At 47.2% G+C, this 27,100-nt stretch overlaps 1 protein-coding gene across 1 annotated transcript in view; it reads left to right on the top strand.

Annotated features, from left to right (window-relative positions):
* Positions 1 to 799: 799 nt before the first annotated feature.
* Positions 800 to 27,100, top strand: part of LOC128418187 (neuroglobin-like) — a 40,341-nt gene continuing 14,040 nt past the window's right edge. Inside the window, exons 1-2 of the mRNA XM_053397628.1 lie at positions 800 to 1,234; positions 9,777 to 10,060. Coding sequence (XP_053253603.1) covers positions 9,837 to 10,060 — 224 coding nt within the window. The 5' untranslated portion in view covers positions 800 to 1,234; positions 9,777 to 9,836. The remainder of the gene's footprint in view (positions 1,235 to 9,776; positions 10,061 to 27,100) is intronic.

The raw sequence follows: 27,100 nt of genomic DNA, 5'->3' as shown, positions 1-27,100 counted from the left end.
AAGCTGTAGCTTGTTTAGCTTATACAGTGGTACCTTGGGTTAAGTACTTAATTCGTTCTGGAGGTCCGTTCTTAACCTGAAACTGTTCTTAACTTGAAGCACCACTTTAGGTAATGGGGCCTCCCGCTGCCACTGTGCGATTTCTGAAGCAAAGTTCTTAACCCGAGGTAATATTTATGGGTTAGCGGAGTCTGTAACCTGAAGCATCTATAACCTTGAAGCGTCTGTAACCCGAGGTAAAGGTAAAGGGACCCCTGACCATTAGGTCCAGTCGTGGTCGACTCTGGGGTTGCGGTGCTCATCTCGCTTTACTGGCCGAGGGAACCGGCGTACAGCTTCCGGGTCATGTGGCCAGCAGGACTAAGCCGCTTCTGGCGAACCAGAGCAGCGCACAGAAACACCGTTTGCCTTCCCACCAGAGCGGTACCTATTGATCTACTTGCACTTTGACGTGCTTTCGAACTGCTAGGTTGGCAGGAGCAGGGACTGAGCAACGGGAGCTCACCCTGTCGTGGGGATTCGAACCGCCGACCTTCTGATTGGCAAGTCCTAGGCTCTGTGGTTTAACCCACAGCGCCACCCACGTCACAACCCGAGGTACCACTGTACATAAATCTTGCACTGGCAAATGCTCAGCACAGGCGTGGGGTGCAGGAAATGCAGCCCACCCAGGTGCCAAAACGCAACGCTGCTGAGAGCCACTCTGAGAGCTTACTTTCTCCCATTCCTGGCGCCCAGCCCACCTGCCTGCCAGCCCCTATTCCCCAGGAGGGAGGTAGAAATCCTCTCTAACGCGCTTGTTGTGCACAGATGCGCGCCGGCAAACATTTCCCCCTCCATCTCTTCTGCGCCTTAATTGAACCTCTGCTTTCATTGCTTCAGGTGGAGATGAAAGGGCGAATGATCCATTTGTATTTAAATAGAGCGGCGGCAGGAGAGCTAAATGATGGTGATGGCGTTGTTCTGCCGTCTCGGGAGAGGAAGGAGGGCGCGCGGGTCTGAACGAGGCAGGCTCTAAGATCCTGAGGCTGCCCTTGTGCGCTTGATCTGCAGGCTGCATATGGGATTCACCTGCTGGAGAAGAGAGAAAAGAGTGTGAGCAAGAATCACAGCAGCGCAGGAGGGAATTTCCTTCCAAAGACAGTTTGTTGCTTTTCCTCGCTCTGGAATTTCCTCCTGGAGATTCTGAACCGGGTGTTTTTTCCCCAGCCCTTGCGGAGAAGAACTTGCGCGGGTAAGTGGGCACTTTTGGGTCTTTTATCAAGGCTGAGGAAAGGAGAGTCTTTGCCCTTCTCCTTCCCCAGTGCGGGCTGCAACCCCAAACCGAGGCGGAAATAAGTATCTGCGCCAGAGAACTTGCAAACTTAACTGTTGACAGTGGGCATTCCGGGGTCTGTTGCATCGCCAGGCAATGAGATCTCTCCCGCTGCCCCGCTGGCTGCAGTTCTAACATTGCATTAATTTCATAAATAGGCACGGGAAAATAAGCCCACATAGCGCGCCCCCCACAAAGCAGGGGACAGGTCTCTGCCCCAGAGAGCTTGCAAACTAAATGTGGACAGTGGGCGCTTTTCGGTCTGTTGCATTGCTAGGGAATGAGATCCGCCCCCGCCCCTGCCACCTGCAATATTTGTTGAAGTTTTGTTGCATTTGTTGCACCAATGCACCCTTTTATCCAAGGAGGTTAAGGTGGCATAAATGGTTCTTCTCCCCATTTGATGCTCACACAACATCCCTGAGAGGTGGGTCAAGATGAGAGGCAGTGACTCGCCCAAGTTTCATGGCTGAGTGGAAGATTTGAACCCTGGTTCCCAGGTACTACTCTGTGACACTCTAACCATTACATCACACTGCCTCTCTTGCTGTTCTAAGATAGTATCACTTTCTCTGCCATCACCGAGATAAATTGTGGTCTATTGGGCAAATAGCCGAGTAGAATTGTCTTCCATGAACATGGTCTTAACAGTGAGTCCGTAAGTGAATGTGGAGGCCAATTCTGGACCCACACGTCCTTCCACAGTGGGGACATTGGTTTCTGGATGGGAGTTGATCACGGTGTGGATTTGCCAAGCCTGCCTTCCTCTTAGCACGATTCTCCCTTGCGTCCTGAGTTCGAGTGTCTTCAAAGCCCAGGACACCTTTGGTCAAGGCTGTTCTCCAACTGGAGCGCTCGCAGGCCAGTGTTTCCCAGTTGTCAGTGTTTATACTACATTTTTAAAGATTTGCCTTGAGACAGTCTTTAAACCGCTTTTGTTGACCACCAGCATTACGCTTTCCATTAAGTTTGGAATAGAGTACAGTGGTACCTCGGGTTACAGACGTTTCAGTTTACATACGCTTCAGGTTACAGACTCCGCTTACCCAGAAATATTACCTCGGGTTAAGAACTTTGCTTCAGAAATCGTGCAGCGGTGGTGCAGTGGCAGCAGGAGGCCCCATTAGCTAAAGTGGTGCTTCAGGTTAAGAACAGTTTCAGGTTAAGAACAGACCTCTGGAATGAATTAAGTACTTAACCCGAGGTACCACTGTAGTTGCTTTGGAAGACGACCATCAGGCATCCTCACATCATGACCAGTCCAATGAAGTTGATGTTGAATAATCATTGCTTCAACACTGGAGATCTTTGTTTCTTCCAGTCCACTGGCATTAGTTCGCCTGTCTTCCCAAGTGATGTGTAAAAAATTTTGGAGACGCCGTTGATGGAATCTTTCAAGGAGTTGGATATAAGCACACACACGCCCCAAAAGTGGGGGAACAAGTCTCTGTGCTCCAGCAGAATGTTGACAGGGGTGGGAAGCAAAGCGAATCTTCCCTTGCTTGTGAATTTTATTCTAGCTTGACCTTTCTTGCATCACAGCACAATCCTATGTGCGTTTACCCAGAAGCAAATTCATTTAGTTTGGTGAGGCTTGCTCCCAAGTAAGTGTGCACAGGATCGCAACCTCAGTCTGAGTTTCTTTTCTGTGCCGCTGGGTGGATCGGAGGCTGGGACCTCTCCTCCAGTTCTTATTTATTTCCCTTCCTTCCCTCCCCCTCCCCTTTTTATGAAGATTACCTGCTCTGAGACCCCACAGCTAATTCTCCCCTGGTCTCCTCGCTGGCCCAAATAGGACTAATTTAGCCAGCTAGCCCTGGTGATCATCTAATGTTTATTGGATGGATTTCCCCCTTAAATTGATTTTTGAATTCTGAATTTATTGTTATTCACGTTTTATATTTTATGCTGTTTTTTGTTGCATCAATTAAGTGTTTTAAATTTGTTGTTCGCTGCCCTGAGCCTGGTTTTCTGAACCGGGAAGGGCGAGGGTATAAATGAAAATTTATTATATTATTATTAACCCTCCTGGCAGTTCAGCAAAACCTCCCCTGGAGCACTGCAGCCTGGGTGCTGCTTCAGGGTTCACCCAGTCCCCAAGACCCACCAGTCAGCCCCATCCTTGCCCCCTTGTCTCCCTGATGGTGGCTTGGAAGTGGACGTCCAAAAATGCTCAACCTTGGGAGATTTAGGGCAGAGAGTTATCCTATGGAACTCCCTCCCACTGGAGACAGTGATATCCAACAGCTTGTAGGACTTTGAAGGAAGAGTGGACCAGTTCATGGAGGCTATTGATGGTTGCAGAGACATCACCTTGCCAACAAAGGTCCGTATAGTTAAAGCCATGGTTTTCCCAGTAGTGATGTATGGAAGTGAGAGCTGGACTATAAAGAAGGCTGATCGCCAAAGAATTGATGCTTTTGAATTCTGGTGCCGGAGGAGACTCTTGAGAGTCCCATGGACTGCAAGAAGATCCAACCTCTCCATTCTGAAGGAAATCAGCCCTGAGTGCTCACTGGAAGGACAGATCCTGATGCTGAGGCTCCAAGACTTTGGCCGCCTCATGAGAAGAGAAGACTCCCTGGAAAAGACCCTGATGTTGGGAAAGATGGAGGGCACAAGGAGAAGGGGACGACGGAGGACGAGATGGTGGGACAGTGTTCTCGAAGCTACCAGCATGAGTTTGACCAAGCTGCGGGAGGCAGTGGGAGACAGGAGTGCCTGGCGTGCTCTGGTCCAGGGGGTCACAAAGAGGCGGACACGACTAAATGACTAAACAACAACAACAAAGCCAGGATGGGTGTGTTCCGCCTCCACAGTCGAGGCAGCCGTGCTTCTGAATCCCAGCTACTGGAAACCTCAGGAAGGGAGAGTTGCTAATTGTGCTGGCATTCTGCTTGTGGATTTCCCAGAAGAGCCTTCTGGGTGGCGGCAGGATCCTGGAGTGGCGCTGAGAACACCAACATTGCAGGTTCGAGTCCCAGATGGGACAGGTGCATCTTCCCACATCGCGGTGTGTGTGTGTGTGTGTGTGTGTGAACTACATGACTCTGGAGGTCCCTTCCAACTCTACAGATCTATGATTCTATGACAAGATGGGCCATTAGCCTGATCTAGCAAGTTCTTCTTACATTTGTTAAGTGATACGCAGGAAATTTGGCCCCGCTCAGTATCGTGCTTTGCACAGACCTGGTCAACCTGTGCGTCCCCAGATGTTGTTGGACTACAACTCCCATCATCCCTGAGCTAGCTAGGGATGATGGGAGTTGTATTCCAACAACATCTGGGGACCCACAGGTTGAGAACCTTGCCAATTAAGGAATTTGAAACTGATCCTTGGCTTTCTTAACTGAGGAATCGGTTACTTTCTAATAACCCTGAAAAGCCTCACTATAGGTTCCTTTGCTTGATTAAATATTGTTGTTGCTTCTATACAGGACATAGCTGTCAACTTTTCCCTTTTTTAAAAAAAGGGAAATTCCCTTATTCCGAATAGGATTCCTCGCAAGAAAAGGGAAAGGTTGACAGCTATGATATAGGGGCGTCTTACTCACAGAGATTAGTGGCGCAGGGGCGCCAGATTTTGGAGGGCGCCACAGGCTGAGTGTCCGGGAAGGAGAGTCAGGGCGCGCTCCCTTCCCCGCTCCCCTCCTCTCAGCCTCCGGGAAGCCCCTTCGCGTCCTCTCCCTCCGGGGCTGCCTGGGCACCTGGCGGGCGCAAGGCCACCTCGCTGCCTGCCGCCTCCCTGCGGAGTCTGCCAGAGGAGCAGGGAAGCGCCCAGTGCGATCCCGGAGCCGAGTGAGGATGGCACAGCTGGCGAGCCACCTGATCTTGCTGGTACTCCTGTCCCGGGGAGTTCCCCCGACGGGGACAGGCAAGGGGCGCCGGGTGCTTAGAGGGCGTGGGAGGGCGCCTGGGCTGCGATCCGGGAGCATCTTAAGTGCAGCGCCGAGCCCGCGATGTAAACGAACTGGACAGTTGTTCCCACCCCTCGGCTTAAAAAACGGTCCTGGCTGTTAATAATCATCAACAAAAGGTATCCATTCTTTAAGAATATTTCTCTTTCACTATTCCTTACATTAACACACCAGAAACAAAAGACTGCTCCCTTCCTGGCTTCGACGGGTCGTTAATCAACAAAAAAATTGAGTTGATTAATCTGTTAGTTAAAAAAAAACCCCAGACCATTTGAAAAAAGTGATTATATTAGAGATCTCAGGTTGTGTGTCTACATTTCCTCCTTTATCTCCTACCTAAAGGTAAAGAGACCCCTGACCATTAGGTCCAGTCATGACCGGCTCTGGGGTTGCGGCGCTCATCTCTCTTTATTGGCCGAGGGAGCCGGCGTACAGCTTCCGGGTCATGTAGCCAGCAGGACTAAGCCGCTTCTGGCGAACCAGAGCAGTGCATGGAAATGCCGTTTACCTTCCCGCTGGAGCGGTACCTATTTATCTACTTGCACTTTGACCTGCTTTCGAACTGCTAGGTTGGCAGGAGCAGGGACCAAGCAACAGGAGCTCACCCCATCGCGGGGATTCAAACCGCCGACCTTCTGATCGGCAAGTCCTAGGCTCTGTGGTTTAACCCACAGCACCACCCACGTCCCTATCTCCTACCTAACATGTTCGCAAATTAAGTCTCTGTGGTGTAGCCTGAAGCATTTAGCATGCGGGGGTGTCAGTCGGGTGTTCAGAAGTGCATCTGTCTCCTGGTGTGTGTTGAGTTTCTGCTCAGTTGCAAACCCGGGTTTGTCACAGTGCAAGGCGAGAAATTAAGGTCGGGGGACACATTCCTGTGCATGCAAACCCCTCGAAGGCTGCATTCTAACGGGAGATGGTGGCTTGACTCTTCCCTTTGTCCTGTTGGCTGAATTCCGGCCACACACAAATTTCTACAGATATACACAGGCACACAACTCACAGTCCACTTTTCCATTTTCCCAAATTGGAGAAGAGGTATAATACCGACAAAAGTGGCTTGCCAAATTATTGGAGTATTACAATATATCCAAAACAATGGGCGAAATTGGAAGGATCTCAAAAGAGAAGATAGACAAGGACTGGAAGGTGTTTAAAGGATATTTGCAAAATCATTGTGAAAAATCAGAACTCCTATTAGAATAAATAAGTTCCGTTATAAATACTGAAATACTAAATAAGATGGATAACAATGTGTAACAGAAAAAGAAGTAGAAAGTTGGTTTAAAAGTGTGTGAAAGAAAGTAATAGAAGTGGAAAGAAATTGCAATTGAGTAGATTGGAAGTCTAAGACAAGGGTGGGGTGAGGGGTGGTGGATGTTTATGGGAAAAGGAAGTATGTGTGGGATTGAGTGGGGGTATGTATGAATATTTTTAAGGATTGTTTGAAAGGTATGTTTGTCTGTATATTCGTAATATGTATGTATTAATGTTGAATTATTTTAATAAAATAAAAATTTAAAAATTACAAACTAGAACAACAACAACTCACAGTCCAGTTTGGGAAGAGGTGCAGTAACACCTTCCAGGCAGGTAAAAGAGCATGAAGGGATGGCACAGAGAGATGAGGGCTGAGGAGGGGCTCACCTGGGGAGAAAGGATGTGGTTTAGGACTTCCAGACCTCCAGGCCTGATCTGAAGTCTCCAGGTGGGGAGAAAGGGCTTGAATCTCCAGGTGCACAAGAGCACCCTTAGCAATAACTTCAATAACTTTTTGAAGCAATAACTTCAAAAAATATTAAGAAGTTTGCTCCACATCACAGCAAAGGCGCTCTGAGCAAGGCTGGTCTGCCCTCCCAATTAACCTCCGTCTCCAGGGCTCAGTAGAGACATCACCTTGCCGACAAAGGTCCGTCTAGTTCAAGCTCTGGTTTTCCCAGTAGTGATGTATGGAAGTGAGAGCTGAACCATCAAGAAGGCTGATCACCGAAGAATGGATGCTTTTGAATTCTGGTGCTGGAGGAGACTCTGGAGAGTCCCATGGACTGCAAGAAGATCCAACCTCTCCATTCTGAAGGAAATCAGCCCTGAGTGCTCACTGGAAGGACAGATCCTGAAGCTGAGGCTCCAAGACTATGGCCACCCCATGAGAAGAGAAGACTCCCTGGAAAAGACCCTGATGTTGGGAAAGATGGAGGGCACAAGGAGAAGGGGACGACGGAGGACGAGATGGTGGGACAGTGTTCTCAAAGCTGCCAGCATGAGTTTGACCAAACTGCGGGAGGCAGTGGAAGACAGGAGGGCCTGGCGTGCTCTGGTCCAGGGGGTCACGAAGAGGCGGACACGACTAAACGACAACAACTCCAGGGCCCACCTTGTAACATTGCCAGAGTCCACCCTAAGTTTGCACCCCATAAACTCGGGGCCTGAGATACTTCTTGCGAGCTTTGGGGTTTCCTTTCCCCCCATCTCCATCTTCATGCTCCCTTTGGGTCCTCGGAGATTCCCCGGTCTATCTCACCCACCCTCGTACTTTTCCGGGTGGGAACTGGCACCGCTTCAGCCGAACACTCTGGTTTGCCGGCGCCTCTCCATGGATCTCCTCCAGCAGCTCAGAGGCTTCCGTTCGCAGCCTGGCAGCGGCTCCCAAGTGGCCATGTGTACCAGCAGAGCCGGTGGGTGGGAGGCAAGAAGTGCCCCCCCCGCTGGCGCCAACCACTTCCCATCCACCGCCTGCCCCCCACTGCACAACCTCAAGCTCTTTGTCAAAGTGCAAGGAACACTGTTAATTGCAACGTGCACCCTGCGTTTATTGAGTTTAGGCATCCCCACGCCGCTCTGCGTACAACCTGGGGGCTGCTTACAATGAGAAGAGAAACCAATTTAAAATATGCACTTTATTATTATTATTATTATTATTATTATTATTATTATTATTTATACCCCGCCCTTTCCCAGTTCAAAAACCAGGCTCAGGGTACCTAACAACAAATTTAAAACACTTAATTATAAAAGCAGCATAAAATACAGTATAAAAACTTGTTGTTGTTGTTGTTTAGCTGTGTCCGCCTTTTCGTGACCCCCTGGACCAGAGCACGCCAGGCCCTCCTGTCTTCCACTGCCTCCCGCAGTTGGTGGCCTCTCCTTCCTCGGAGGTTTAGAAGCAGATGTCGGATGGCCATCTGTCATGGATGCTTGAGTTGAGACTCCTGCATTGCAGCGGGTTGGTCTAGATGACCCTTAGGGTCTCAACTCTGATTCTAAGTTATGGTTACCAGATTTTTTTTCAATGAATCCGGGGACACTTCCCCCCCCCCTTTTTTGAATCTGAGTAGCAACAGGGAGTCAGTACTGGGGATGGTGAGGCAAAAGATCCTGGGCCCAAGCACACATGCATATTGTAGAAAGGTGCAAAGCCCTTCTTTCGCACCCTGTGAAACGTAAATGCGCAGAGACTGGGCAACGGCGCGCCTCGCGCCCGTGGCTCTCAAGCCTTCCCCAATCTCCTTCCCCCTTTGTTTTGACAGATCAGGGGAGGTTCAGGAGTCACGGGCAGGCAGCCGTTGCCCAGGAGGGGCCAGCCAGGTAGTGCAGTTGGCTCTGGCTGGCTTCAGGAGCTGCTGGCTGCCTTGGCGCAGGAAAAATGGCGGGTGCCATGGCAGCGAGCAGCTCCTGAAGCCAGCCAGAGTCAACTGCACTACCAGGCTGGCACCGGGCTGCTGAGGCTGCCGCTGCCACTTTTCCCAGGGACAGATTTGCAAATCGGGGGACATTCCGGGGACGGAATTTGTCCAGGGACAGATTTGCAAATCCGGGGACTGTCCCCGGGAACCGGGGACGTCTGGTAACCCTATTCTAAGTTCCAAAGGCAGCAACCTTTTCTCACAGGGTCGTTCTGGTTCCCTTTTCCAACTCTACAATATCCATTTTGAGGCAAGGCGACCAGAACGCTACACAGTGTTCCAGATGCACTGTCGATTTGCATAACGGCCTTATTATGATAACAACAGTTTTATATTCGGTTCCTTTCATAATGATCCCTAGCATTTGCCCTTTTCACAGCCTCCACGCACATCTACCCTTTTCATTCGTTTGAGTGTGTGCATGAGTGTTTTTAACCTGAGCTCTGGGTTCAAATCCCTGTCCAGCCCTTGAATGTCCTGGGTCGCTGCCATCAGTCAAGCTGGCCTGCCTTACAAGGTCGTGATGAGGTTATCTGGGGTGGGGAGAGTCTGCCCTCTGCTCTTCAGGGAGAGGTCTGGATAGGAATATAATTGAAACTAGCTCTTAATCTCAGAGTTGTGGGAAAGATTCCTGCATTGCAGGGGGTTGGACTAGATGACCCTCGGGGTCGCTTCCAATTCTGTGAAACAAAGTGGGCCTGGTGGACCGTTTTCTGCTCGCGTGCAATTTTCAACGGGAACAACGTGTGCTGCGAAGCCATCACCAGCGCTTCTCCCTTCTCCCCTGAGAGCTGATTCAATTAATGCCTGTTTGTTCCGTCTCCAGCTATCTTTGAAATAAAAAAATTCTGTTTGCTTTAGCTGGCGTGGAGGGAAAGAAGGACACAGGGTGCCAGAATCCGTCCCCCCCCCCCGAGAAAGATGGGGTGTGCCTTATCTGGACCAGGCGTCACACCGGAGCCAACTTTTGACGTGGAAAAGAGAGGGTCGTTTGTGGAAGGCGGGCTCGACTTGAGCAAGGAGACTGAGTGTGGGGAAAACCCTGAGTGGCTCTCCCTTTCAGAGTCTCAGAAGGCCCTGATCCGAGAGTCCTGGAAAATCCTGCACAAAGACATTGCAAGGGTCGGGGTCATAGTCTTCATCAGGTAAGGGCCGTGTGTGTGTGTGTGTGTGTGTGTGTGTGTGTGTGTGTGTGGCACAGAGGGGTTCCTTTCGAATTTATTATTTCGGTCACAGACCAGCTCACATACTCTATCAAGGAAGTGATAAAACACAACAGAGATACATTTGGATTTGCAATGAGATATAACAGGGACAATACAGATACAATGGATGCTCAGGTTGTGAACGTGATCCATGCGGGATGCACGTTCGCAGCCTGCAGCGTTAGCAACCCGCGTCTGCACACGCGCCGGTTGTGATTTGGCACTTCTGCGCATGCGCAAAGTACAATTTAGCGCTTCTGCGCATGTGCAACCGCCGAAACCCGGAAGTAACCCATACTTCCGGGTTTCGGCATTCCGTACCCCGAAAAAACGCAACCTGAAGAGGCTGTAACCCAAGGTGTGACTGTATAAAAAGGTAAAGAGACCCCTGACCATTAGGTCCAGTCATGGCCGACTCTGGGGTTGCGGCGCTCATCTCGCTTTATTGGCCGAGGGAGCCGGCGTACAGCTTCTGGGTCATGTGGCCAGCAGGACTAAGCTGCTTCTGGCGAACCAGAGCAGCACACGGAAACGCCGTTTACCTTCCCGCCAGAGCGGTACCTATTTATCTACTTGCACTTTGTGCTTTCGAACTGCTAGGTTGGCAGGAGCAGGGACCGAGCAACAGGAGCTCACCCCGTCGCGGGGATTCGAACCGCCGACCTTCTGATCGGCAAGTCCTAGGCTCTGTGGTTTAACCCACAGCGCCACCTGCGTCCCGTGACACTATAGCAACAGTTTAAAAACATATAAATTAAAACTTAGTCACTACAATATAACCTAAATTTATCATTTAAGGCCTTAATCATTATGATAGCACAGCTTGTTCCCCAAGTTTTATGGCAATCACACAGAATTTGGCTACCCTTGTCCTCTACCAGGGATTTTAGACTTTGAAGTTCAGATTCATTTGGAATTGAACTGGTCAGAACTGAACATCCTTGTGATGCGTAGGAATCTCACAGGTGCGGCTGATGCATTAAGAGCCACTTGACAGCGGGACGGTCTCCTCAGAAGGCGGTGGACTCCATTGGAGGTTTCTAAGCAAGGGTTGGATGGCCATCTCTCATCATTAGTTGTGATTCTTGCTTTTCAGGGTGTTGGGCTAAATGGAGGACCCCCTCCCAAGTCTAGAATCCTATAATTCTGTGATATGATAAGGTACAAGCCAAGTTCTCAAAAAAAAAAAGAGAGGGAAAAAGTTCTGCTATTTGATAACCTGTGGGGAATGCGTTGGAGCAGACCCCTGCAACTAGCAGGATTGGACCCTGGTGAGCAGAGGGTTCAATCCTGCTCGCTTTGGCTTTGCAGGTGTGTTCCCCAGCTTGGGACAGAGGTGCGTGCACAGCCAAGGCCCAGTTTGGGGTTGTTTCAAAGCCCTTTTGCAAAGAGCCCTGTGTTGTTCTTTGCAGAGGGGAACCTGCGACTCCCTCTCGCCCCCCCCAAAAAAAATTCTTTATTATTCCAAAACCAAAGAGAATTACAAACATCAAATTCAGAATCCACATTCATTTTCTAATTTAAACCTATTGCATAAGTTACCTGAATTAAAATATACCTAATTACTCTAAACTTCCCTTTGCCGTATATAAATACAACATGATTAGAAAATTTATATTATAAATGATATTATAAATTCCCATATACCCCCCACTCCCATTCACGCATGCGTGATCTCTATGGCAGGCCAATGGCACTGTCTGAACCAGATTCGGCCGAAGCCAGGATCCACCCAAATCGCCCTGATTTTGGTTGAGGATTCGGACTTCATCCAGATCGAGAGCACGGCCCTATTCATTCTGCACCCCAGCATTGCGTAGTTAAATGATGGATCTCCCTCCAGCAGGAAACAGTGGTGCCCACCATCTATTGATAAAGAAATTGGAGTTCTTGTCGGAAATACACTAAAAAGAATATACCAAGAGCTCAGGCCACAAGTTTCAATATAAGGAATAATTCCTACTCGAGAGTTGAAAAGAAAAACGTGTATATTCTGCTAAGAATAACAGTTTGAAGCTAATAGTAAATTTAAACACAACGTGTAAGTGCAATAGTTTTAAGGTAAAACGTTTAAGTACAGAAATAATGTAGTTTCAAATATGCATTGATATAGTATAAAGGTACATAAAATACCAGTACACAACAATTATTTTATACAAGTCTCAATGGCAGTCAAAAGGAGTCCATATTATATAGAATCAGAATAAAGAATAAAGAATCAAATAGGGCCGAAAAGGAGTATCCGGAGTGTGAATCCGATGTACGACTCAGTAGTGGTGACCAGGACAGGGCCCTGTTTCGGAGTAAACGCCTTCTTCAGCTGGTAATATCAAATAATATGTCAAAATAAATCAGATTCTTCAATACCATAGATCATAAATATAATAAAGTATATACATTCTAAAGTGTATTAACACATATCATGATATTTGGTTCCATACCTCGGTTTTTTGAGGACTATAAATCTGTTGGAAGTCTGTATCATTTAATTATTTTATGTACCTTTATACTATATCACTGCATATTTGAAACTACATTATTTCTGTACTTAAACGTTTTACCTTAAAACTATTGCACTTACACCATCTATTGATGGCTACTGGCCATGATGGCTGTGCTCTGCCATCACCACCGAAGGCAGCAGTGCTTCTGGGTACCAGTTGCTGGAAACCACAAGAGGGGATAGTGCTCTTGCAGGGACTGCTTGGAGGTTTCTCGTTGGGGCACCTGCTTCCCTGGGAGAACAACATGCTGGACGAGATGGGCCCTTGGGGTGATCCAGGAGTCAGGCGATCCTGATGGAACCTCCAGGCCAAGAGCAGTCTATCTAGAGACCTAGGTTCTTGTGAGATCAGGGTGCTGGAGTGAATGATCCATCAGGCTCTTCTTCTCTTTTTGGGTACCTTGACGCAAGCATTGGTCCCTAGCCCAGCCTGTTAATAATAATAATAATAATAATAATAATAATAATAATAATAATAATAATAATAATTTATTATTTATACCCCGCCCATCTGGCTGGGCTTCCCCAGCCACTCTGGGCAGCTTCCAACACAATATTAAAATACAGTAATACATCAAGCATTAAAAGCTTCCCTAAACAGGGCGGCCTTCAGATGTCTTCTAAAAATCTGGTAGTTGTTGTTCTCTTTGACATCTGGTGGGAGGGTGTTCCACAGGGCGGGTGCCACTACCGAGAAGGCCCTCTGCCTGGTTCCCTGTAACTTGGCTTCTCACAGTGAGGGAACTGCCAGAAGGCCCTCGGAGCTGGACCCCAGTGTCCGGGCAGAACGATGGGGGTGGAGATGCTCCTTCAGGTATACTGGACCGAGGCTGTTTAGTGTTGCCCACATTGGCCACCAGCTGCTTCCTGAGGCTTCAGGCAGAAGTCTTTCCCAACACCACTGCGGAACGAATCTTCGGCCGACTCCCTTTCCAAACATGCATTCGGCCGCTGGGCTGAGTCCCGTCGCCGTGACGACCTCCCTTTTGTTTGCTGACATGCTTAGGGATACAGAGATGCTGAGAGCAAGTTGCCACTGACCTTCTTGAGTTTGTTTTCCCTGTGCTGTGCTCTTTATCTGCATTAGAAGGGATTGATTCCAAGAGAAAATGGGGCGTTTGCGGTTACCGCGCTCAGGATGCCTCGATATTGATTCCCAGGTAATGACGAGAGCAAGCAGGCCGCCTGCCTGGGTGTTCACTCGGGGGGTGTTCTTGTTGTTGTTTGTGCATTTCCCTGGCAAGCGGGCGATTCACTTTAGGACTTTAAAGCAAAATAAAAATGGGCAACTGCTCAAGAGGGGGGTGTCAGTTTCCTTCAGGCAAGATGCCTCCTTCGCAGGCGTCCTCCATCTTTGCTGAATCATAGAACTGTAAATCCATTGCCGGACTTACGTATAAGCTAAACAAAAAATTAAAGGAAAAAACAAACTGGATGTACATTTCCAAAATACAGTGGTACCTCTGGTTGCGAATGGGATCCGTTCCGGAGCCCCGTTCGCAACCTGAGCAGAACACAACCCGCGTCTGTGTGTGTGCGGGTCGCGATTCTCCGCTTCTGTGCATGCGCATGATGTCATTTTGAGTGTCTGCGCATGCGTGAGCGGTGAAACCCGGAAGTAACCCTTTCCAGTACTTCAAAAGAAGCCTCTTCAGTTTACCCCCCCTTTCCCAGCCAGCTGCTTTTCCCATTAACTCTTCCCAAAATTTATTGCCCTTTAACTCTCTCAGTATACCTTAAACCTTAGGAAAATATGGCTAGAGTCTGATGGGAGGCACATGGTATTATTTTCTGTTAAACAATAAATCTTACTATTTACCAACTCTTAATTAGTGTTTTTGCAGCTTGATTGTATTCTGTAATATGTAGGGTCAGTGTAACATTTGCTCCCAGCCTGTAATTCCCTTTTACAACTTTGAGAAACTTGTCTCCTGCTACTGCTATAAATCAGGGGGGCCCTTGTTCAGGAGAGCAGGAAGATAAACAACTGCCAAAGTACTTAGCCAGCTGGTTTCTGCCTGGCATGAAACATACAAACATTTGCAAATATATCTTTAAGCTCATTTTAAAATACAGGCCTTGGTCAGATGCCTCAGCTCAACCTGAAGCAAACGTAACACTAGATATGACTGTATAAGATAAAAAACAAATGAAACCAGAATCTACATAAAGCAACCGTGTTTTGTGTTGTGTAGGCTCCTATGATGTAAGCCATGGGCCCCGCCTGCTCGCCTGCTCCCTAGATTATCACTGCTTTGCTCCTTTCTGTATATAGGGTGCCCACATTCTGCATGGACGGGTTGCAGGGCAACACATGCAAATGGCTTGAGATGCCTATTAGGTCCATAAATGACCATATAGCATATATTCAACACAAAAAACAGCGACAATTCATTGTTGATAAAGGACAGCTGGACATAGAAAGGGCCCCATTCCCTCCAAGAGCTTAGGGCCTCGTCTGACCTACATCTGGCCCTGATCCAGCCCTAACCCTCTGCATCCAGGACAGATCTCTTTAAAAACAAACAAGGAAGGGGAGCCCAAAACCTTCCAAGGGAGTCCGTTCCACTCTTGAACAGCTCTTATTGCCGGAACGTTCTTCCTCATGTTTAGCCGTGACCATATAGCACTGGTCCGGAAAGAGCTACATTGGCTCCCAGTACTTTTCCAGGGACAATTCAAAGTGTTGGTGCTGACCTTGAAAGCCCTATATGGCCTCAAAGGCCCAGTAGACCTGAAGGAGCGTCTCCACCCCCATCGTTCTGCCCGGACACTGAGGTCCAGCACCAAGGGCCTTCTGGCGGTTCCCTCCCTGCGAGAAGCAAGGTTACAGGGAACCAGGCAGAGGGCCTTCTCGGTGGTGGCACCCGCCCTGTGGAACGCCCTCCAATCAGATGGGATTTCTATTAGCAATCCGTTCATCCAACACTTTTTGATGCATTTCCCGCTCACTTCCCTAACTGCAAAAAATCCAGAATTGTGTTGTTGTTTTTAAAGTGGCTTCGTTGCACTTTGCTAATCCAATTTAGCCTACATTTCTGGTGCATGTGCTTGAATAGTGACATTGCAGAAACATCTTTTCTTTCTGGATCAATGTATCCCCCCCCCCCCCATTGACACCAGGAATTCCGAGGCTGGCTTAGGGAGCGTGCTGTGAAGATAGCAATCCAGTTTGCAGATAAGCAGCTACCTATAGACCATTAGAGGTGACTTCCTTCTCAACCTGTTCTTTTTAACTTCTTGCAAGAGGAAGTGTGCAGTGGTCAATTGAACCACCTGCCCTCCGGCCTTCAAGGAAGAACTTCTTTGTTTTAGATGTACAAAGAAAGCAGGCGAGCTGGATGGTTACATGGGAGCCGGTTGAAGTTAAATCCTTCGAAGACAGAGGTCCTTTGGCTGGGTCGGGACGATATGGGATTGGGGGGGGGGCAACTCCCATCTATTGCGGGGGCACAGTTAGTGCCAGACCATCCGTTAAGAGTTTGGGTGTAATCTTCGACACCTCCCTTTCCATGGATGTGCAGATTGCAGCTGTAACAAAGGCGGCATTTTTCCATCTCCGCCAAGCTAAGCATTTGGATCCTTACCTCTCTCGCCCTGACCTAGCCACTGTGATCCACGCGACGGTCACCTCCAGACTGGATTATTGTAACTCGCTCTACGTGGGGCTGCCCTTGAGAGTGAGCCAGAAACTCCAGCAGGTGCAGAATGCCGCAGCGAGACTCCTTACGAGGTCTTCGCTGCGAGATCACATTCATCTGGTACTATACCAGCTGCACTGGCTCCCTGTGGAGTACAGGATCAGGTTTAAGGTGCTGGTTTTGACCTTTAAAGCCCTATACACCTAGGACCCTTGTACTTACGGGACCGCCTCTCCTGGTATGTCCCATGGAGGACCTTACGGTCTGCAAACAAAAACATCTTGGAGGTCCCAGGCCACAGGGAGGTTAGGCTGGCCTCAACCAGAGCCAGGGCCTTTTCAGCACTGGCCCCGGCCTGGTGGAACGCTCTGCCTCATGAGACTAGGGCCCTGCAGGATTTGACATCTTTCCGCAGAGCCTGCAAGACAGAGCTGCTCCACCAGGCCTTTGGCCAAGGCACAGCCTGTCCCCTCTCTCCTTCTGAGCCCGGCTTCGGCTGGGGAGGGCGGGATATAAATAAAATTTTATTAGTAGTAGTAGTAGTAGTATGGGGGGATGCACTTCACACATGCTCAGAGGTATTTACGCGCAGCAGCAGGATGTGGGGCCGCCTTAGCGTTGGGGAGCAAAAGGAGAGGAACCAAGGTATTTTGAGCTGAAACGAGCCTTTTCTAGCACCCTTCCAGAAAAGAACCTTGAAAATAAACCTTGTAAGAAAAAAATCTGCCCCTTTCCCCATATGGGGTACCCAAGAGCCCATATATAGAATCCTTATGTAGGTTCCCTATTGGTAGGAGAGAATAACAGAGGCCAAGCAGAGAATATTGAGAAGCAAAGCAGCTAGTAAACCTGATCTTTATTAAACTGTTGAAACAGGGTCCTTACTCACCCCACACAGGAGGGAGGAGGAACCCAGAACAATGGTGCGCAAGCCCTTATATAGACTTTTGAATTTGCCCACCCTGTAGCCCAAGACCACCCCCAAAAACATCATACATACATCACAGAAGGAGGCGGTCTACAGCAGAAATCCTGTCTGCCAGGATACCTGATAATGGTCACTGATTGCATTACCTGGGCATTCTTTTGTGATGGTAAATACGGTAATTCCTGAGTCCAGGACACAGGCTCACCCTATGCATACCCAAATACGCCCTTATGACAGGATTTGTGAGCACAGAGACAATGGGGAGGCTTTTCCCATTTCCATCCAAACCACAGAGGAATACTTGAGGTCACTGAAAGAGTCAAAATGGCTTTAGGACTGTTTTTCCTGTACAGTGGTACCTCGGGTTAAGTACTTAATTTGTTCCGGAGGTCCGTACTTAACCTGAAACTGTTCTTAACCTGAAGCACCACTTTAGCTAATGGGGCCTGCTGTGCTGCGCCTTTTCTGTTCTCATTCTGAAGCAAAATTCTTAACCTGAAGCACTATTTCTGGGTTAGAGGAGTCTGTAACCTGAAGCGTATGTAACCTGAGGTACCACTGTACTGTTTCAGACACGTGGTTTCTATATTTATGTATGTGTTTGCCTGGTACATTTATGAACGCTTGTTTTATATCTTAGACCTTGCAATTCTCGTAACACTTACATCACGCAGAACTATAATTCCCAGCACCCTTAACAAACTGCCTTCTCCAGGGTTCTTGTTGGGGACATGCTTTTAACCGTCTGGTGCGGCCTCCTTGAGGCCGTTCTTGGCATGCATGTTTGTTTTTGACCTGCGCTGAGCAATGCGTTGTTGTTTTTTTCCAGGGATCTGTTTTGTGTCTGGCTAAATCGAATTGGCTTTCAGGAAAGCATTTTTGCAGGTGGCTGTGTGTGTGTGTCTGTGTGTGAGAGAGGCAGCTGAGAGAAGGGGCTTTTCAGGCAGGGGATCTGGAGACAGCCCATAATTTTTCTCCCTCCCACCCCGTTCTGGAACTTGACCTGCCCTCCGCTTCGTTCAGACAGGGTGGGATCGCCCTGATCTCTTGTTTGTGGAAGAAACTTTTTATTTGTTTGCGACGGAGCCGAGCGTGCCAAGTTCTTAGGCAAATATCAGAAGCTGCTGGAGGGGCAATCATCTTCTCTGAGCCTGCTGGGGTCTCCCAATTTGCACCGCTGGGCCCAGACCCAACCTCGCCATTGGGGGCAGGGGGGGCGTAAGAACATAAGAAGAATCAGCTGGATTAGACCAAAGTGCCGCCCTGTTTTCACAGTGGCCAACCAGACGCTTGTTCTGGAAAACCCACGAGCAGGATTCGAACTCAAGAGCCCTCTCGCCTCCTGCTGTTTCCAACAACCGGCTACTTAGAAGCTCGGCTGACTGAGGCCACAGAGGCAGAGCGGAGCCGTTGTGGCTCGTATAAGGTTACTAGGCATCCCCGTTTCCCGGGGACAGTCCCCGGATTTACAAATCAGTCCCCATACAAAATCCATTGAAGTTGAAAAGTGTCCCCGGATTCATTGGGAAAAAATCTGGTCACCTTAGGCTAGTAGCCTTTCTTTCCTCCATGAATTTGTCCATCCGAGTTGGTGGCAGTGAGTTCCACAGTTTTACTGAGCGCTGAAAAAGTACTTTCTTTTATCAGCCCTGGACCTTCCTTTTTATATATATATTTATTCGTTTTTTAACATATCGTTTTCAACAATTATAAAACATACTTTTATATCCTAGACAATTTTTTTTTACTTCCGTCAATCACATCTAAAATTTTTCCAACCTTTTCCACTTAGTTTACATTTATTACTTTCACTATTACTTTTAAGTATCATAACTAACGTCTCTCTTTTTTATCTTCTTTGCAATATTTCATATATTCCTCCTTACAAAATTTCTTGTGGTCCTACTAGCATAATTTGTTGATTACAGTTGCTCTTCAAATAGTTCATGTATTTATTCCAAACTTCTGTAACTCTCTGGTCCCGCAGGTTTCGAATTCTTCCTGTCATTTTATCTAATTCTGCGTAGTCCATTAATTTTGTCTGCCATTCTTCTTTTGTCGGAATTTCTTCTTGCTTCCATTTCTGGGCCGACAATACTCTGGACCTTCCAACATTCAGAAACCAAAGAAATGGATACCCCTAAACATTTTGTGAATCTTTGTACTTTTGTCCATTTACTGTATTTATTTTTCCCGATTTGAAGTATAAAATGGTGATTTTTTTTTGAGTCAAAATCAGAGTACAGTGGTACCTCTGGTTGCGAATGGGATCCGTTCTGGAGGCCCATTCACAACCTGAAAGGAACGCAACCCGCATCTGTGCGTTTGTGCAGGTCACGATTCGCCGTTTCTGCACATGCGCATGACGTCATTTTGCGCGTCTGCGCATGCGCGATCAGCGAAACCCAGAAGTAACCCTTTCCGGTACTTCTGGGTCGCCGCGGGACGCAACCTGAAAACGCGCAAACTGAAGCAAATGTAACATGAGGTATGACTGTACCCCTAAACATTTTTTTAACAAAAATGCACTTACTACTACTACTACTATTATTATTATTATTATTATTATTATTATTACTATTATTATTAGTTAAACACACTGTGTTTTCCCCTGACGGGGACATAAGGCTTACAGATAGGAACAAGAGAAGCTAAAAGCATAGGGGGAAAACATTACAAAACAATTTAACATGGGTAGGATTTTAAACTCTCTATATATACGTTTATAATCAGGTTGAAACTGAAAAAAATGGAGGCTCCCCTGGTTGCCAAATCTGATGCAGAATTCTGAGCTGGCCCAGCAGTCCGGTCATATACAATCCCTGGTGTAAAAAAATGGGACGAAGGGGAGACAGGAAGGAAGGACGGGGGCGAGCAGTGCAGGATTTACATATAGCTTGGGGGGCCCCAAAAAAAATTTAAATGGGGGGAAAACCCCACTGGATGTACATTTCCAAAATATAAGATAAAAAACAAATAAAATAAAATGTACATACAGCAACCGTGTTTTGTGTTGTGTAGGCTCCTGTAAGTCATGGCCCCCGCCTGCTCGCCTGCTCCCTAAAAGATCATTGCTTTGCTCCTTTCTATATATAGGATGCCTACATTCTGCATGGACTGGTTGCACGGAAACATGTGCAAATGGCTAGAGATACCTCTTAGGTCCGTCAATTTGTTGTTGTTGTTGTTGTTTAGTCGTTTAGTGGTGTCCGACTCTTCGTGACCCCCTGGACCAGAGAACGCCAGGCACCTCTGTCCTCCACTGCCTCCCGCAGTTTGGTCAAACTCATGCTGGTAACCTCAAAAACACTATCCAACCATCTCATTCTCCGTCGCCCCCTTCTCCTTGTGCCCTCCATCTTTCCCAACATCAGGGTCTTCTCCAGGGAGTCTTCTCTTCTCATGAGGTGGCCAAAGTCTTGGAGCCTCAGCTTCAGGATCTGTCCTTCCAGTGAGCACTCAGGGCTGATTTCCTTCAGAACGGAGAGGTCTGATCTTCTTGCAGTCCATGGGACTCTCCAGAGTCTCCTCCAGCACCAGAATTATAAAGCATCAATTCTTCAGCGATCAGCCTTCTTGATGGTCCAGCTCTCACTTCCATACATCACTACTGGGAAAACCATAGCTTTAACTATACGAACCTTTGTTGGCAAGGTGATGTCTCTACTTCTCAATTCTCAATGGGTCCATCAATTACCATCTAGCATATATCCAACATAAAAAACAGTGTCAATTTGTTGTTGTCCAAGGACAGCTGGACATAGAAAGGGCTCCATTACTTTCAGTAGCTCAGGGCTTCAAAAAACCTCAATCTGGCCCCATAGTGGCTGCCCACAAAACCAAGTTCAAAGTCCTTGTATTAATTTACAAAGCCCTGAACAACATGGATCCAGGATATCGCAGGGAACGTCCTGAACCCCTTTCTATTCCAGTTCAGTCACTGAGATCATCTGAAGGAGAATCTCTGGCCATTCCCTGAGCTGGTGAGGCTCATTTGACAACCATAAGGAACTGAGCCTTTAGTGTCACCCGCCCAGTCCTGTGGAACTCTCTGCCACTAGAATCAGGCACCTTCTGTAAATGCCTTTTAAACGTCTGCTGGAAACTTTCCTATTCTGCCACCCCCATGGAGGCAATTAAGACGACAACTTTCCATAATACTTAGTGGATTTCTGATTTTAACTTTTCCATGGTTTTTATTTTGTGGTTTTATGTACAGTTGTAAACCGTTAAATGTGTGTGTGTGTGTGTGTGTGGCCACATGTGCAAATGGCTTGAGATACCTATGAGGTCCATCAATTCCCATATAGCATATGTTCAACAACAAAAAACAGTGGCCATTTGTTGTGGACAAAGGACAGCTGGACATAGAAAGGGCCCCTTTACCTTCAGGAGCTGAGGGCCTCATCAAACCTAAATCCGGCCCTGGGAAGGGGAGACAGAAAGGAAAGGTGGGAGGGAGGGATAATTTCTTATTTTTAAAAAACTCTCCAGGCTGCAAATGGCTTAAGTGTGGCTCGTGTGCGCCCCCTGCTGGGGCTCCCTCAGGTGCTCACGCTGCTGGCTTGAAATCCATCAACACCTCTCCATCTTTCAGCTTCTTGTTTTGTTTTGTTTTTTCAAATAATATTTATTCAGAGTTTCATGAATACACATAAAAAACCCCAACCCTAACCCAAAAAAGAAAACAGAAAAAATAGAAAAAGAAAAAAAAATACAAATCTCAAATTACAGTTTTTCATTTGCCTAATTCTTGAACCTCCTCACACCTCCCTTTTTGTATTCCAGTTTAGTTCGTTGTTTCAGCAAATTCTTCCCATATTTCTTAATTTTAATTTAAATAATTAATCTTCACACTCTATTTATTAATCCACTTATCCTTTCCCTCTTTTAAAATAATCTATTATTCAATTTACTTTACTCTCTTTAACCTTATCTTATCTTAAAAATCTTAAAATTTCAAAATCACATCACATTCATGCATTTCTCCTTAAAATCATTTCTACTAAAGCCAATTTAGTTCCTTTCCAGCGTAATCCCTCAAATTTCAATAATATTACACTAATTCCATAATTAACATAAGAAATTCCCTTCATATCTCTGATTCTCATCCAACGTCCCTTCTTCCTGGTTTCGGGTCATATCAGTCCTTTCTGTCCATTACATAGTCCATCAATCTGGTGTTCTAATATCCGAGGCCCTTAAATCTCTTCTAGGCCCCTTCTGCAAATTTTTTTGTTCTTGTTTGTAATTACGCAGTTCTTTGTCTATTATTGGTTTCTGGGGGAGTGGGTCCCCGGAGGGTTCCATCCAATAATGATTTCCATTTTCCTTCATCCGATTGTCTCCTTCCCCCCAGTCCCACTCCCAATCTTCATCTTTGTAGTCCAAAAAGCATTTGTCCAAATAGTTATTCACCTGTTTCACAGTCCCTCTAGAGTAAAAAGCTTCCTTGAATTCAAATACTTCCCAGCACTCTCCAAGTACAATCTTCCAATGTTCCTGTAGAACTTTGAATCTTGTCATTTGTGTTGTATAAGGAGTAGCTACTGCCTCTTCCTTCTCCATCTGCCTTTGGACTTGCCTTGTCAAACCAGATTCCTGAGTTGATCGCTGTGTAACTTCTTTATCCTTGTTCCCTGTTAAATCGTATTCGCTGGCCACAGCACTCATGAAGTCCAGTTTTTCATTCATCAGGCTCATTTTCTCGGACAGCTGCTCCAGCAGAGCATTAGTCCTACCAAGGGCAGACACCAAACCTTCCTGCCAACACATTTCTGTTCGAGAGCAAGGTCAAACGGCTGTTCCCACGGTCCAAAACTCACATATGTAAGCTGTAACCGCAAACTGACAGGCTCCCTCTAGGGGACACAATTTCTATTTGTATCCATTTTTTTAAGGAAGTATCAAACAAAGAAAGTTACTTTCGATTTCAAGTCCTTTCAATTTCAAATACTTTGTTTCTTTAAAGAGCAAAAATGCAGAAGGTAGCGTTGAAGTTAGTTTGTTTCTCTTTATTTTTTTTCCTAGCTGTCAAAATACTCCACTTTCAATCAATGGACGTCTCAAACAGTTTCTGTCCCGACACCCCGTCCCCAGGTTTGGGACAGTGGAAACTTATATTCCTTTTCTCACTTCCTGCAGGATTAAACAGTCAAATCCCCCCCCCCTTTTCTCCTGCTTTCAAGGGGGTTTTTGTTGGTTATGGGTGCAGGAAATTTCCAACTTCAAAAGAACTTTTTAGGCTATTAGGTTGCAAGGTCTTTGCTTCAATCCGTATACAAGAACGGGAGGCGGACTTCCTGTTTACACCTTCCCGCTTCGTGCCTAATTCATAAATTTGCAAATTCTTAATCCGATTCTCCGTTTTTACTCACAGGTACTTGATTTAGAGTCCAAATGTCATCAGGAAAAAGTCAGCGCTCTCTGGCGATGGCTGCGCGGCTTCCCTCCATGGAAATAGCAATCGGTTTGATGCACCGCGCTGCTCACCCCACTTCACTCCGGAGCCCCAAAAATGGGTTTCCTCGTGAGTAGGGGAGGCGCTCTTGGTGCTCTGCCGAACCCCACGTTCCCAGGCTCCCTCCGCCTGGGATTTCTAACGGGCCCCCGCCTTCGCCGCGGCGGGAAGACCCAATTTCCACGGAGCCCGTTCCTCCAGTCGGAGGAACTCCTCCATTCGCCGATGGCGCTAACCCGGAAGTCCATCCTTCGGCTTCTTGGCTGCCTGCATCCTCTCCCTAATTTTGTTGCTGTTGTTTAGTCGTTTAGTGGTGTCCGACTCTTTGTGACCCCCTGGACCAGAGCACGCCAGGCCCTCCTGTCTTCCACTGCCTCCTGCAGTTTGGTCAGACTCATGCTGGTAGCTTCGAGAACACCGTCCCACCATCTCGTCCTCTGTCGTCCCCTTCTCCTTGTGCCCTCCATCTTTCCCAACATCAGGGTCTTTTCCAGGGAGTCTTCTCTTCTCATGAGGTGGCCAAAGTCTTGGAGCCTGAGCTTCAGGATCTCTCCTTCCAGTGAGCACTCAGGGCTGATTTCCTTCAGAATGGAGAGGTTTGATCTTCTTGCAGTCCATGGGACTCTCAAGAGTCTCCTCCAGCACCAGAATTCAAAAGCATCCATTCTTCGGCGATCAGCCTTCTTTATGGTCCAGCTCTCACTTCCATACATCACTACTGGGAAAACCAGAGCTTTAACTATACACACCTTTGTTGGTAAGGTGATGCCTCTGCTTTTTAAGATGTTGTCCATCGCCTTTCTCCCAAGGAGCAGGCGTCTTTTAATTTCGTGACTGCTGCCACCATCTGCAGTAATCATGGAGCCCAAGAAAGTCAAATCTCTCACTGCCTTGAATTCTTCCCCTTCTATTTGCCAGGAGGTGATGGGACCAGTGGCCATGATCTTCATTTTTTTGATGTTGAGCTTCAGACCATATTTTGCGCTCTCTCCCTAATTAACTGGGTCAGGTGCGGCTAAGTAAATAGCACCCCCTCAGACTTCACCCCAGGCAGCCCACATGCAAGAGGCGCCCCATAGCCGCCCCCTTCCCTAATTAGCACCTCTCTTTTCTATTTCTCTCTCCCCACAAGAGCACTCATTAAATCCCCTTGCCCTCCTCCCCAGCGTTTAACCTGATTTGCATGGCAGCAAATGATTGACAGGCCGGGAAGTGAGCGGATCCTGAAAAGCATTCAAAGCGGCGAGCCCATGCGCTTACTCAGGAGTACGTCCCACGGAACACCGTGGGAGGGTGGCACTGTGGGTTAAACCACAGAGCCTAGGACTTGCCGATCAGAAGGTCGGCAGTTCGAATCCCCATGACAGGGTGAGCTCCCATTGCTCGGTCCCTGCTCCTGCTGACCTAGCAGTTCAAAAGCACATCAAAGTGCAAGTAGATAAATAGGTACCGCTCTGGCGGGAAGGTAAACGGCGTTTCCGTGCGCTGCTCTGGTTCGCCAGAAGCGGCTCAGTCATGCTGGCCACATGACCCGGAAGCTGTACGCCGGCTCCCTCGGCCAGTAAAGCGAGATAAGCGCCGCAACCCCAGAGTCGGTCACGACTGGACCTAATGGTCAGGGGTCCCTTTACCTTTACCTTTTAAACCTGCCTCGGACAGCACTGTGAGCCGCCCGGTTCTCACCAGTGATTTTTCAAATGTTGCTTTAGAGAAGATGAAAACCACACATGTTACTAGACAGGAAACAGATGTCCTTCTGAGCTGGGCATCTTTGCAAGCGGTTATTCCAAAATAGAACAGAAGGAACCTCTTTCTCTCTCTCTGAAAGGTTCTGCCCACTCGCATTTCGTGCTCAAATTTTTTTTATATATATATACGGTACATAAATTTTTCAACATATCATTTTCAACAGTAATTAAACATATTTTAACATCTTATACAATTTTTTTTGACTTCCATCAATCTCATCTGAAAATTTTCCAATCTAATCACACATTTCCCACTTCTTCAATTACATTTAGCTCATAACTAATATCACTATTTCTCTAATTGCAATGCTTCATACATTTCTCCTTACACAGCTTCTTGTAGTCCTACTAGCGTAATTGGTTGGCTACAGTTGATCTTCATATAATTCATATATTTCTTCCAATCTTATGTAAATCTCTGGTCCCGCAGGTTTCGAATCCTTCCTGTCATTTTGTCCAATTCTGCATAGTCCATTAAATTTATTTGCCATTCTTCTTTCGTCAGAATCTCTTTTTGCTTCCATTTCTGGGCTAACAATACTCTTGCCGCTGTTGTTGCATATAAAAAAACAATTTAACATCTTTCGTGCTCAAATTGAACCCGATTAAACTGGCAATTTTAACAACAGTATAAAGGCTGGTCATTACAAAAGACAATTCAATGCTTCTCCACCAACATTATTATTTCTGTTAAGTTGTGGGTGAACATATCAGACGACACAGAGATTCTCCAAACAGCTCTTGTTTATTCACAGGCCAGAACTGAACTGAACTGAAGGGTTCAGTCAGCCTGCTTATATAGAGCTCCACTAGAACACAACAGTTACCATTTTCTGTAACTATCCAATCACTGAACGTCACTTTCGATCCCTTATTTGCATATGTGGACCTGAGTGAAAACTATCTACAGTATCCCCCTGCTGGCCCAGGGTGAGAACTTCAGTACATAACAATTTCACAAACCTGGACATGTGTGTGTGGTTGTCATTTGCCTGCTTGGCATTTATAATATTTCAGCTGATGTATTGATTGATTCGTCAGATTAGCCTTAGCCTTCCTTCTTCTAAACCACAAAGCTCCAAGCTGGCTTCCAAAAACTGAAAATGATGAATCGAATGGCAAATGAAAATTAACTGGCACAATAAAAACAAAGACTCGAATAAATGTGAGGGGAGCAGGTTAGGTGTACCCCAGACCCTGAGATTTCAGCGCCCAAACTATTATCTTGACTCCACGGTCGGAGGAAGCACTGCTTCTGAATCTCAGCTGCTGGAAACTACAGGAGGGGAGAGCGGGTCTTGTGTTCGAATCCTGCTTCCTGGTTTCCCATTTGGGTATCTGGTTGGCTGCTGGGCTGGACGGGCCATTGGCCTGATGCAGCAGGCTTGTCTTTATGTTCTTACGTTCTCATTTCCCAGTGCGATTCCCCTGTCACATCCCTTCTTGCAAAAAGTTTGACCTTTGGGGAAAGTATTCCCCAAATGTCGCTGTGTTAGGGAACTGGCTTTCTCCCCCCGTGGCAGCAGACAAGCAGAACAAAGGAAAAGGAGCCTTCTTACCTAATAGAAGCTTTAATAATCGCAGCGAGAGAACAAAGAGCCCATCTCAGGATTGAGGTTGAATCCTGACAAGACAGAAGTACTGTTCTTGGGGGACAGGGGGCAGGCAGGTGTGGAGGATTCCCTGGTCCTGAATGGGGT

Source organism: Podarcis raffonei, chromosome 8, assembly GCF_027172205.1.
Source record: "Podarcis raffonei isolate rPodRaf1 chromosome 8, rPodRaf1.pri, whole genome shotgun sequence".
NCBI lineage: Eukaryota > Metazoa > Chordata > Lepidosauria > Squamata > Lacertidae > Podarcis > Podarcis raffonei.
The sequence above is the reverse complement of the archived record's forward strand: the minus strand, read 5'-3'. Positions and strand labels throughout refer to the sequence as shown.